General features: G+C 44.1%; 2 protein-coding genes across 3 annotated transcripts in view; both read right to left on the minus strand.

Annotated features, from left to right (window-relative positions):
- The window catches only part of PDE10A (phosphodiesterase 10A), a 666,160-nt gene that overhangs the window by 610,602 nt on the left and 41,159 nt on the right, over positions 1-14,399 (minus strand). The gene's annotated exons all lie outside the window — the stretch shown is intronic.
- LOC103786353 (putative transcriptional regulator encoded by LINC00473) overlaps positions 8,670-14,399 on the minus strand; it is a 47,890-nt gene continuing 42,160 nt past the window's right edge. Inside the window, 2 exon segments of the mRNA XM_055114312.3 lie at positions 8,670-9,725; positions 9,728-9,976. Coding sequence (XP_054970287.2) covers positions 9,409-9,725; positions 9,728-9,965 — 555 coding nt within the window. The 5' untranslated portion in view covers positions 9,966-9,976 and the 3' untranslated portion in view covers positions 8,670-9,408.

A 14,399-nucleotide genomic window follows, 5' to 3' on the forward strand; every position in this document is an offset into this window, starting at 1 on the left:
AGGCTGTGAGGGCTGGAGCTGCGGGGAAGGCTCCCGGCTCACTGACACGAGGGGAGCTTCACTGTGGCTCTTCGCAGGATCAGGAACTGGCATTTCAGCCTGGCGCAGCCTGGCACATGGGAAGCCACCGTGGTGCTGATGAAACTGAGGGAACCGCAGGGAGAACCAGCCAGCCCCGTGAAATATGGTGAGACAGCATGGAGCATTGACGATGCCTGTTAGGAACCTTCCCATGCCCCTGCACCTCTGCGATATCAGATGGGGACCTCGCCCATTTCAAGTATGACTTGATTGTAGAAAATGATTGGTTCATCTCCTCTTCCATCCACTTTCCCATGGTGGTCTCCTTCCATTCTTCAGGCCTCTGCTCAAGTGCGACCACTTCAGGAGTCTTTCTTGCCAGCCTAGCTAGGGAAGCAGCTCTGACTGGCACTCATGAGCACCTTGCTCTGTTCCTTGGCTGCAGTCATTATTATTTGACATCCTATTTATTCATGTACCTCCTCAGTGTCTGTTCACAAGAATAGATACCACATCTGTCTACAATAGTAACTGGCATATAATAGGTGTTCAACACATATTTATTGAAAGACGAAAAGGAATAAAGGGGCCATGGACTGCAGCAGAGTGAATGGACCCTGATGTTTGTGCTTGTTTGCACACTTGTCCTATACTCACACTTCATTCCACAAAGGATTCGAGGCAGAACTAATTCTGTGATTTGCCATAAAATTGTATTGAGTGCCTATTATTTGCAGATGTGAACATGAAAGAAGGTGGGAGAAATAGTGCAGGTGTTTAAGGTTTTGAAATGCTTTTCTATGGGCAGCACCAGTTCCTTGCAGCCTTCCAGAGTCACATCTGACATTTGTATTCCTTGTCTCATACCTCGGGGAGAAGGCAAGGGTCTATGTGGAAAAGGTTATACATGAAATGGCTGTATTGTAAAGAAACAAAATAAAACAAAGACCCAGCTCTCCTAGGGGCTGTCTCCCGACAGTCACTTCTCCTCCTTTCAAAGCGTGGCTGTGATCCAGTGTGTGGGGCCCTCCTCCTACACCCAGAGGAAAAAGCTCCAGGAGGTTGTTGAGAAGCAGGAATGAGAGAGAACAGAGGTTGAGCTGGACCACCAGGAGGCCACACCCTGTGGCTCTCATCAATGGCATGTGGTAGATGACAGAAAGGTCAGAGTCCCCTCACGAGGCAGGTGAGTGGAGGCACAGCACAGCCTTGGTGAGTGCGGGTGAACGGTCACAAAAGCAGAAACCATCAAGCTAGTGCCAGTCACAGGAAATGCAGCTCCACACAGGGAACGATATACCGCCCGCTGAAGTGGTCCTCAAAGCATGGCTCAGCCCAACAAGTCCAGATCTTCCTGCCCTCTGTCTTTGGTGGAGACTCATGAGAAATACCAGTCTAGGAATGGCACCGGCATCAAGTCTTGAGGTTAATAAGGCTTTTTAACTTTGTTACATTTTTTATCTGCGTTCTTAAAAGTTGGAACAGAATAATAGTGTGTACAGCCAAAGTTTTTGACATGTGAGAGCTAGATTTTTCTTTTTCAAGATGAAGTTTTGCTCTCATTGCCCAGGCTGGAGTGTAATGGTACAATCACAGCTCACTGCAACCTCCGCCTCCTGAGTTCAAGCGATTCTCCTGTCTCAGCCTCCCAAGTAGCTGGGATTACAGCCATGCACCACCATGCCTAGCTAATTTTTGTATTTTTAGTAAAGACAGGGTTTCACCATGTTGGTCAGGCTGGTCTCGAACTCCTGACCTCAAGTGATCCACCTGCCTCAGCCTCCCAAAGTTCTGAAATTACAGGCATGAGCCACCACACCCAGCCTAATTTTTGTATTTTTAGTAGAGACGGTGTTTCACCATGTTGGTCAGGCTGGTCTCAAACTACTGACCTCAGGTGATCTGCCCGCATCAGCCTCCCAAAGTGCTGGGATTACAGGCATGAGCCACCACACCCGGCCTGAGCTAAACTTTTTGAGGGATAACTGGTTTTGAGTTTCTGGGGGGCTTAGCCTTTAAAGACTCAGGACGTTGGTGCAAGAGCTGGTGGATAGCAGGTTGCCCTGCTCCAGGCATTCCCCTCCACAATCCCTCCAAGGAGACCAGGCAGAGTTCACCCAGGGCTGGGGAAGAGGCAGGACCAAAGAGGAGGGAGAGAGCCAGGCAGCAGTGGGCTCCTGAGAGAGGCCTCTCCCCTGGGCTGATTCCTGGTCTGGGGAGGCTACCGGAGATGACAAACCCCTCCCCAGGTTTGTGGATATGAAGACATTAGGAGTCTTCCTTGGGGAGCACACAGGAGGCAGCAAGTCTTGTGGTAAAGTCCCCTCTACCTGTGTGGTTGGGCAGCAGATGAAGGAAAAATGGCTTTACAGGGTGTCTAGACATGAGAAGACCCGAAACAGTCCCTATGTTGTCAGTGGGCACCAGGCAAGGAGGAGAAGGTGAAACATCACAGTTTCCAGAGAGGGAAGAGAATTGGCTGAGAAAAGCTTGATGGACCCACAGGAGAGAGAAACTAAAACCTACTTCTCTTTTTAAGCACCTTGCCTGGTAGCTAGCATAGCACACATCCATTCATTAATAAATTTGGATATTACCAGGCAATTCTAGTTTGTCTCATTTTAGACTTGCGGAGGACAAATGAACTCAAGCCAGTCGATCTTTTATATTATGCCCTAAAAAATATATGCCCACTTCTAAGGAAAAAATTAAAAAAGCATTGCTTCTCATTTTTTACGTAAATTTATACAAATTCACATGGGAAGCAGAGACCTGAAAATTCATTTTCAAATATACATAATGAAAGGCATTCCCCCTGAGGAATCTCTCCCTGGTTAAAGAATTGTCAGCAGAGTGCTTCTGGGTTTTTACAGCCCAAGTTTCATAGAATATACAGATCTTTTGGTACAGGATTTTTAGGCTAACATTTGTACAGGAAAAGAAATTTATACACAACAAAAATGTAACACAACATTCCGGAATAAGGAAACATACAGGGAGACATCTCAGGCTACCTTCCAAGTGTAGCCGGGAGCAGGTCAGAACCAAAACAGCTGCTTTGATGGGCACCTTGGGGCCAACCACAGGCACAGCACAGCAAGAGGGGTTTGTGAACATAAATTCTGGGACAAAAGCACAGTTCCAGTTTGCAATTTTTCATTTTGAAGCATCAATTCCCCCCTTTTTTTTTTTAAATGGAGTCTCACTGTGATGCCCAGGCTGAGTGTACTGGTGCCATCTCGGCTCATTGCAACCTCCGCTTCCCAGGTTCAAGCAATTCTCCTGCCTCAGCCTCTCGAATAGCTGGGATTACAGGCATGCACCACCATGCCTGGCTGATCTTTCTTTTTTTTTTTTTTTTTTTTGTACTTTTAGTGGAGACGGGGTTTTACCATGTTGGCCAGCCTGGTCTTGAGCTCCTGACCTCAAGTGATCCGCCAATCTTGGCCTCCCAAAGTGCTGAGATTACAGGTGTGAGCCACTGCGCCCAGCCTCAATCACCTGTTTTGAAGATTTGTCATCACTTTACTCCCCAGAGATCTTTAGCTGCACCAAAATGGCAAATATAGAATAGTCATTGCCTTGAGTTTGAATCTGATATTTTGCCTGAAATTTTGGCTTCATCCTTCAACTTGTCTACACCACCACCACCAATTTTCAAACTAGTGACAAAAAAAAAAACCTCTGGATCCATCTTTCTCTATAATCTTTATTTTCCTCAGCCCCATTAAAAAAATTAATTTTGCATTTATTATATCTTGCTTTACTGAAGGCACCTCTAAACTACCATAAACAAGTGGTCACTGAAACGAAGACTTAACTGAAAGCAAAGAAAGCATACTCTACCCAGTATCCTGCTTTCCCAGATACTTATCCAGTTCTTAGGATGGCAAAATTTTCATCTGTGGCTTTTGTTCCACCCCACCACTCTCTGCAATGCCATGGATGGGCTCCCAATGTGGTTTACACCACATTGGATGACACTACTACTACTAATATCTTGGTTTTAGATAGAAATGTAAGTTTGAGAAACATTTTCATACACATTGTCACATTTAGTCTCACATTTAGTGTCAACTGTCAACTGTAAGGTCGGCAGGAATGGCACTATGATTTCCATTATTAATGCAAAGAACACATATCCAAGTGTGTGAAAAAAATAGCAAATTTGGGGCTCAAAAAGATTCCTAAGTGTTAGGCACTGCTTCCATGAAGTTACAAAGAATGTAGTTATCAGACGTAGTTCCTTCCCCCAAGAAGTTCACAGTCTAGTGCTGGGTATAGATTTGTAAACCAGCAAGTGTAATACAGTATGGAAAGAGCCCACCACATACATAGGAGGTTGCATAGGAAAAGGCATAACAAACTCTATCAGCAAGAGAGAGCTGTGGAAAACCTTATAAAGGAGGCCATCTTTGGGTTCTTTGAAGAATGAGAAGACTCTAAATAGTGTAGGAAAGAAAAATAGAAGTAGGACGAAGTGATTCCAAGGAAGAAAATGTGTGTGCAAAGGCACACAGATAATCAAAGAACTGGAAGTCTGTGCACAGGAGATGGCACTAGATGACAAAGGGCACTGAGGACCTTGACTTTGTCTTATAGCAAGTGGTAAGCCACTAAAGGATTTAACCAGGGGAAAGACAGGATCAAATCTGAATTCAAAAACATTTTGAAAGTAGAGAGGAGGATAGATTTCTAAGGAAGAGGGAAATCGTGGGCAAAATCCCAGGCAAGAAATGATTCTGGACTAAAATTAAGGCAAGGATAGCAGGAATGGAGGAGAGTGGATATGTTTGAGAGAACATTCACTGGGAGAATAAAAGTAGGGTTCATGTGCTGGAAACTTAAATCCCAATGCAACAGTGTTGAGAGGCAGAATCTTTAAGAGGTGATTAGGTCATGAGGGCTCTGCCCTTATGAATAGATTAATGCCACTATATCAGGGGTGTGTTAGTGATTTTGGAAGTGGGTCCTGAGAAAAAGGATGAATTCTGCCCCCTTGTTGTCTCTTTTGTGCTCTTGCTATCTGATGCCTTCCACCATGGGATGACACAGCAAGAAGGTTCTCACAAGATACAGCCCCTCGCTGTTGGACTTCCCAGCCTCCAGAACTGTGAGCCAAATAATTTCTATTGTTGATAAATCACCAAGTCTATGATATTTTGTTACAGCAGCACAAAACAAACTAAGACAATTGTCATTTGGATGTAGGTGATGCACATAAGGAAGAATTCCGGATGGATTCCAGATTTTAAACTCATCAAAGTTGGATGATGGTAATAACTTTAATAATGAGGGAAAGAAGCAGATGGGTCAGGGAGTGGGGAAGAGCAGGAATCAGAAAGAGGAGGTAACATGTTCAGTTTTGAGCAGTCCTTGTACACTGAGCCTCTGATGTATTCATGCAGAACTGGTGACATTTGAGCTGGAGTTATGAAATCCATTTTACTGATGCCAGAGGGAGGAATGTGATGAACCATGGAGGGAATGTGATGAACCATGGAGAGAATGTGGAGTAAGCAGTAGCAGATAGGAAAGGATGTGGATATCACCCTCGTTTAAGATCGGCAGAAATAAAGCAAGATAATGAATGCAGAGAGAGAGAAAGACGACAGGAGAAAATGTTGTCAAGGAATCCAAGAAATATTTTTGAGAAGGAAGAAGAAGAAAGAACAGATGGTCACGAGGGTCAAATGCTACACCCATGTGTTAGCCAGATCTGGCACCAGAAGACAGCTGTGTCCCCACGACCGGCTGTGTCTATTGTGTGGTGAGGGGAGCTGCCAGGCAGGGTGGTGGGAATGGGAATGAATGCAAACAATGGGAGACAAGGAGAATTTTGCCTGTGAAAAGAAAGGAGAGAGAGGTGATTACAACCCAGGAAGATGGTGATTCTTAAATTTTAATGTAGGAGCAAGATTTGACCATGTTGGCAAATGAAAGGCAGCCAACGTTGGTGGAGAATGAGTAGAGACTTACTGGGGAGCCTCATTGTTCCCCAGTATTCTCTCTTTTTAACCCAATAGTGTGAATCATCGCCACTCTTCTAAGATCATCTCCCATCAGTCCTTTCATGGTTGAACTGAGAAAGGGCATTTGTGCTTTGGAAAGAATGTGCAGGTGGAATAAGACCTTTGCTGTGAGTATGGTTTGCTTAGGGTTAAATGCAGCTTGTATTGTTGGGAACTTGTTTGTACAAATTTTGGAAGACCATTTGCTTGCGCTGAGACAAAGTTCTTCCTCTGTGTAGTTCAGGGGTGACCATGACAATTTTTTTGCCCCAAAACAGGCAGTTCTGCCTGCATCCTATGTAGCATCCCAGAGGTCTTAGACACCCCTTGAGGGCTGGAGGAAAGCCAAACCCTGTAACCCACTGGGCTTGGCCATCAAGTTCCACGTGCCATTGCCACTTGTCTAATCCTGAATATGGAAGGGTTCATGCGGCACCTACTTGAAACTTAATAAGACTTTTGTTTACTTTTTCCCCAAAAGTACAAGACAAGAAGACATTAGCTAGCATACAGATTTTAACTATCTTCTTCTATTCGGCTTCTATTAATTCTCAGCGTAACTTTTCTCCTAAGTCAGTGAATGGTGAGATTTTCGCATTCTCTTAAAACAACTTTGCATTGGAATTCAGTCTCATATTGCATCCAAAATAAACTTACATATTTAAAAAAAAGCAACCTGTTCTTAATAGAACCTTTCTTATTTTTATATCACTTAATATTTTTACAACTTAGAAATATTTATTGGAACAGTTGGTACATGTCTTGACATCTTTATAGGCTAGACAGTACTTGGCACATAGTAGGACTGAATAAATATTTGTTGAATGAATGAAGAGTAAGCAGAATAAATTAACAGTGAACATTTTGGCCAGTAGAGAAAAACAGGCTGAGAAAGAGCTGTTGTCAGTTTCACAAAACCTGTCAAGAGCAGCAAATCACAATTAAACACGAAACACACACATACACACACAGACACTATCCAGTTCTATAAACAGGAGACAATTAAGGACCTACAAACTGACCTTCTAATAAATGCTAACCAAACTAGTCTTGTTCATTTCAGAGATTCTTACCTGTCAAAGCCTAAATTCAGGGCTCTGCAAACCAGTCCCCCCTGTATGAAGCCTGATAATAAATGTTAAAAAAAAAATCCAGATATCAGCACAGACCCCCACGTCACAGGAGGGTCCTCTGACAATCTCTCCCACTTCCTTTCCTCTACAAAGACTTCAGAAGCCAAAGCTGGACTGTCAGTATCAAAGGTCTAAATATATTGCATTTTACCCTCCCCAGCAAGCCAAGCAGCTTTGCAAACAGAGCAATGAGCTTTGGCATTCTTGAAGCACAACTGTGAACACAGCAGTCACTCAAGGTAAAACAACCTTGTGAAACAGGTCACCAACAGAGCAGCTTGTGGGCAACCAGAGCAGCTCTGTCACCAGAAGCAAACACTGCTTCACAAAGCTGTAGCGTGGAGTCCATTGACAACTGTGAGCATCTCTGAATAAGTTGTGTAAATATGGTTGTCTCCAACTAGAATAAAGGCAACATCCACTCATATCTCTTGTTGTTTTCATTAAAATGGCTATTCTGTTTATAGCTTATCCATGTTATACATGCAATTTTTAAATGAAATCATGCAATAAAACAAGAATTTGGCTGGAATGTTACTAATCTTGGATGAGTTTCAACTGAGGGTGCCAAGGGACCCTGTGCTCACTGGACAACGGGGCCCTTATCCTTGGGATTCAAGTCAGGTTCCCATGTGAACCCCAGAAAACCCACCCGGGGCTTCCTTCAGTGAGGGGGCCCTGGCTGATGTCTTCTAAAACACTGGGCCCTGGGCACTTGTCAAGTTCTTACTCAAGAAATAGATTTAAAGAAGTCCTGTAGTGTTCAGAGTCCAGTGAGCAACAACATCAAAAGTAAAACAAAAACAAAACACACACACACACACACACACACTACATATAACCAGGTCGATGACCTTAATATGTGTGTGGAAGGGCAGCTTAAATGAAATTGGAGATAATAAAATTCTATTTGGAGACTAGAAATAAAATTCTATTTGGAGAAATAAAATCTTTGGTAAAGTGGACATATGTGCAACAATATTTATTGCAGCTCTGTTTATAGCATCAAAAAACTGGAAATAACATAAGTGTCCATCAATAGGAGACTGGCTGAATAAAATATGGTGTTGCTACACCTCTACACGACAGAATATTATGCAGCCAGCACAAAGAATTAATTAGAATATACCAGTTGACTCAGTAAGATTTCTAGGAAGTGCTATTGATTAAGCCAAGATACAGGAAATATGCATAATATCCTTCTTTTGTAAGACAAACCATAACCCAAAAGCTATGTATACATACAGGTTAACAAGTATCCCTTTCTCTCCAAAACCTCTTGTTCTTGCGTTCAGATCGCAAGTGCAGATGGTGAAACTGTACAGGGCGAGGGGCACCTGCATGTGTGCAAGTCCACGTGGATGTATTTATATCTGTAAATCAGTAAGCAGCATTATGCAATTCCACATTTTTACATTCTTTAAAATGTCTGCATAGACACATATAACAAATTTCTAAATACAATTTTATAAAGGAAGAAATGAAACAGGTGAACTGCTATAAATTTTTTGGACTTTTAAATTTTATTATTTTTAAATTTTGTTTCCATAGTTTACTTTTATTTCAATGGTTTTTGGTTACATGGATAAGTTTTTTAGTGATGATTTTTCAGATTTTGGTGTACTTGTCACCCTGCTTTAAATGAATATGACTTGGGTTCTTCTGGCATTTTTATTCCTGTAAAATAAACAGTGTCTGCACATCGTTAATTAGAAAAGTGTTCGACACAGAGTGTGGATTCCATTGTCCTCAGAAAACCCGTCAGAAGGAGGAGCAGGTAGGGAAATGATGTTCCTGGAAGTGCAGTCACTTTTTTAAGCTTACACAACTCCTAGCCTGCAGGACTGGATTTGTAACCTGAGGCTGCCTGACTCTAAACCCTTTTGGCTGCTCACAGGAGCCTCCCAAAGTCCTTGTTTTTGTCTCTGCCTTAAGACCTCCGTGGAGAATCCCGCACAACCAAGCTCCAGCAATGGAAGCATTCTTTGCAGCTGATCACTTTGATTTCTCCAGTTACCACCCACCCCAAGTTCTTGGGCAGCAGAAGAGGTCATAGGACTCTCAGCTCTCAACAATCCCACATCTGTGTGATGGGGGCAATGGGTAAACCTTACACCGTGACAATGACTAAGCCTTTAAATTGGAGCGTCCCCAAAACTGAGCACATAAGCCTTGCTTGTTTTATTATTCCAGAATTTTTTACTAGGTGTCTGCTTTGCATTCAGAATAAAGATTCTATTCTTTCAGCAATATGTTGTAGTGTCTTTAGTACATTTCCAGGCTATAGCACGTAGACTCAAATTTGTATTAAACTGGATCTTTGCAGACAGGGTTGGCCCAAATAAACGTGGAAAAAGGAGCACTGTGTTAAAACACATGCAGTGGAAACTAATCAAGGGCGCGTACAGACGCGGGCAGCTACTTGCCAACAACCAGGCCGAGCATAAAGTAGTATCAAGGAAAATCAACCAAGACTGTTTCATATTAGAAGGTGGAACCGCCTGGAAACAACACGCCCTCTCGGGAAGTTCCCGCCATGCTCTGGCGCAGTTTTTCACATGCATCTCCCGGCGCAGCCTGGCGCTCTGCGGGCTCCGCTTCTGCTCACACTGGCAGCGTCGGTGCACGTGGGAGTGCAGTCACGGGGCTCACGTTCGCGTTTCCTCGGCTGCCTGGAGCCCATAGAGCGCTCCTTTCTGGGGGTGCTTCCTCGTTCCTGGGAGCGTTCTGTCCTGTGCCTCCCTGTGAATTTTCTCCAGGGCGCCTGCCTGCGCCTTCCAACCGCAGCCGACAGTTCCATTTTTAAAAGGTCTTGAATAAAGTGAAATGTGATTAGTTGTGGGAAATGAACCAATGATAAGCACAATCCAGCAGCCTTTATCACTGATGAAATGCAGAAATAAAGGTAATTTTCTGCAACTTTTGGTGCTATAGTAGCCGTGTTTCTATGAAAAACACTGATAGAACTTAAATTGTTTCATCTCCATAGTGCCTTTAGAAGAAACATAACCCACCATCAACTTCAGAACTGCTGCACGCACACTTCAACACTTCTTGGTGTAGAGCGCAGTAGGGGAGGCAATACAGCGAGATAAGAGCTCAGACTCTGAAGTCTGTCCGGGATTTGTGCCCACATCTCACACTTGGTACTCTGACCTTAGGCAAGTTACTGATACTTCTAGGTTCCATTTCCTTGAATAAATGGGGTATAGTAACATTTACACACCCCATAGGGTTGTTGAAAGGATTAAACCAGATGATACCAGTAAAACACTTAGAACGACGGTTGGCAGATGGGAGTGCTTAGCAATTCATTAATACTACATCCAAAGAGAAAAAATGGACTCGGGCCTTTCTGAAATCAATAAAAATCTGTTTCTGTGGCTGTTAAGGCCTTGTTTTCAAGAGGTGGAGAGACTCCCTCCATGAGCTCTCTGTCTAAACCAGACAGACTCCAGTCATTTGAAAACACTCCTTGCCTCTTGGCCTTCCCACAGAGCCCACCTGACATCATTTGGATATTTGTCCCCACCCAAATCTCATGTTGAATTTTAATCTGCAACATCCCGGTGGGGGATGTCGGGATCATGGAGGTAGATCCCTCACGGCTTGATGCTGTCTTCCTGATAGAGTTCTCACGAGATTTGGTCACTTAAAAGTGTGTAGCAACTCCCTCCCCCACTCTCCCTTGCTCCTGCTTTTGCCATGTGATGTGCCTGCTCTCCCTTTGCCTTCTGCCATGATTGTAAGCTTCCTGAGGCCTCCCTAAAAACTGAACAGATGCCAGCACCATGCTTCCTGTACAGCATGCAGATCTGTGGGTCAATTAAACCTCTTTTCTTTATAAATTTCCCAGTCTCAAGTGTTTCTTTATAACAATGGAAGAGTGGCCTAATGCACCACCTTTCACCTGCAGAGCCATCCCCCATCTCCTGCCATTTCACCTTTCTTTGAGAGCAGACCCAAAGATCCCCCATCACCAAGATCTTCCCTGGGCACTTCAGGGGCAGAAGCCACTAGGGATGCACCTGGCTTCAGTCATCGTTCCTATCCACATAGCCATCCTCTCACGATGCCATCCGGACAGTGATTCCTGGATGTGACTCTGCCCCCTCAGGCATGATTGGCAAGCAACTTCAAAACGTGCACATTTGGGGTTTTCTCATAAAAACTTTTTTCAATAAATGTCCGTTACTGCCTCATTTATTAAATATTCCAGTTAGGGCTGCCAACAGCCACGCTGAACAGCCACGCTGTAGTATATCATATGTGTGCTGGGGTAGCAGGGGAATTAGAAATGCCAGTTTATGATTTTATATATGTATGTACACACACACACACACACACACACACCCCTTCACAAAATAAAGACTCCCTGAAGCTTGTTATTGTTCCCTGTTTTGTTTCTGCCTTGAAGATAGTTACTAAGGATGTTAATAATTTGTGAGGCATCATCTTTAGTGCCTCTTTGCACCCACAGAAGGAGGCTGTCGAGGGAGATGTGTTCGGTGTGTGCTCACCTGTGCTCGCTGCCACCCACTGTGGACAGTGGGCCCTGCCATGTGTGCTTGCCAGGGCTCGCCGCTCTGCCCCCGCTCTGCCCCGCTCTCGGGCCTCTGCTCACCTGCCCTTGCCTTGTCTGCTCCCAGTTTCAGCTTGTTTCATTCAAATCCCACTAGACCTGTTCTTGGGAAAAGTACTGCTAATTCTGATCATTCATTAGGCACTATTATATACCAACCTACATAAAGTGCTTTAACCTCGACAGTGTGCTGGTAGGTATTTACGACAAGGCCCTCGAGGAGGAAAGCCCTGGTTTATGGTGTTTGCCAATTCCAGGGTGTAACTGCAGCCCATTCTGCTAGAACATTTCTTCTGAAAGTGAGGATTTGTTCCACTGTGATTGGTAAATTAGGGAACAATTTGAGTGTCATGTCAATGTCGGTTTGCTCAGGCACCATTTTGTTGCTCAGAAGCCAGGTGAGTGTAATAGGAAGGATGGATCTCACACACATGCATTTCATCAAGACAAGGAGCCACACCCACCCATAGGATTTTAGATAGCCCTTGTATTAGTCAGGGTGCTCCAGAACCCTGGGGAGAAACAGAATCCAGAGAGAGGAAGGGAAATGGTGCGGTGGGGCAGGGGAGGCAAGAGAGGAGAGAGAGAAGAAAGAAAGAAAAAAGAAAGAAAGAAAGAAAGAAAAAGAAAGGAAGGAAGGAAGGAAAGAAAGAAAAAGAAAGAAAGAAAAGAAAGAAAGAAAGAAAACGAACGAACTGAGTATACAGATCTATTGAGCACAATACTTATGATGGGAATGGCTCATGCAATTACGGAGGCTAGCAAGTCCCATGATCTGTTGCCTACACACTGGAGAACTGATGCCGTAACTCAGTCTGAGTCCAAAGGCCTGAGAACCAGAGAGCCGGTGGTGTAAAACTCTTAAGTCTGAGGTCAAAGGCCTGAGAACCTGGGAAGCCACTGGCGTAAGTACAGAGTCCAAAGGTCTGAGAACCTGGAGAACCTGGTGTTCCAGGTCCGGAGAAGATGAATGTCTCAGATCATACAAAGATAATTCACTCAAATTCACCCTTCCTCCACCTTTTCATTCTATTGGAGACTTCAGTGAGTCAGGTGATGCCTGCCATGTTGGTGAAGAAGGATCTTCTTTATTCAGTGTTTAAATTCAAATGCTAATCTCTTCTGGAAACGTCCTCACAGACCCACCCAGAAATAGTGATTTTCCAGCGATCTGGGCACCACCTAACCCAGTCAAGATGGCACCTAAAATTATCCATCACATACTCCTATCAGCAGTTCAAAACAACATGAGCTACAGCCCTTCCTGCCACCAACCGGCTGCACAGCTCTGTGCCTTCCCTTCTGTATTAGTCTGTTCTCACACTGCTGATAAAGACATACCCAAGACTGGGTAATTTATAAAGGAAATAGGTTTAATTGACTCACAGTTCTGCATGGTTGAGGAAGCCTCAGGAAACCCTCAATCATGGTGAAAGGGGAAGCAAATGCCTCCTTCTTCACATGGCAGCAGCAAGAATAAGTGCTGAACAAAAAGGGGGGAAATCCCCTCTTAAAACCATCAGATCTCATGAGAACTCACTCACTATTGGGAGAACCGCATGAAGGTAACCACCCCCATAATTCAATTACCTCTCACTGGCTCCCTCCCAGGACACATGGGGATTATTCAAGACGAGATTTGGGTGGGGACACAGCCAAACCATATCACCGTCTCTTTAATTTCTCCTCTTGAATCTCAGATATTTTGTATTTTTCCTTTGGTTTTCTGTTCTTTTTCTCTTGGGAACTCTTTGGTTCCCTTCCTCTTGCAGACAGGGAGGTGGACATGGTGGGCCCCCAGGCATGGGACACTCACTTCTACAAGCAAACTTCAGGTCTTTCTCAAGGTGATCTTTTCAAAGTGACGTCTTTACTGTAGTATTTACAGATTTCTTAATGAGTTGAAATGTATAACTGTGTGCTACCATTTTTATTGGGTTCCTCATCTTTTATTATTTGTCACTAATAAAGTTTTTGAATGTTGTGTCCCTAACCCCATTTTCCCATAAGCCCTACAGTTTTTAATGTAGAAACACATACATTACATTAGAGCAGAACTAACTGCCTGTGGTATGCTGGGGCCCACTCACGTTCACATACTCTTGCTTCAAAGAGCTGGTTGGATTCCCAACTCTGTGTTTAGTGATGTCATATAAATACTGCAGTAAATATGTCACTGTGCAAAGAAAATTTTTGAAAAAAAAAATCTTCTATACTTAAAGAGGATAAGGTCCTTTTATGAACAGTCTGTGTGAAGTGAAAATCTTCTGTGCTCAGAAGGCAGGGCTTCAATTTCTAGTTTTGCCAGCTGGTATGACCTTGAGTGTGGCAATGACCTTGGGTGTGGGAGCCAACTCATGTTGGCCCCTGTGACCCCCATCTCCTGGTGTTCACATCCCCCATGTTGCACAGGGCGGTTGGTTTGTGTGACCGACAGAACCCAGCAGAAGTGAGAGTGTGTCACTTTGAAATCAGGCTCTAAAGACATTGCAGCTTCTGACTTGGTTGCTTATTTGCTCAGTGGGCCACCTGCTTTGGGGAGGGCCAGCCTCCACATTGAATGGGCCTCCTGACAACAGCCATGTGCCGTGAACCACCTTAGAATCAGTTCCTCCAGCCCCAGTAAAACTTCAGATGATATAACTACAGCCA

Source organism: Pan paniscus, chromosome 5, assembly GCF_029289425.2.
Source record: "Pan paniscus chromosome 5, NHGRI_mPanPan1-v2.0_pri, whole genome shotgun sequence".
NCBI lineage: Eukaryota > Metazoa > Chordata > Mammalia > Primates > Hominidae > Pan > Pan paniscus.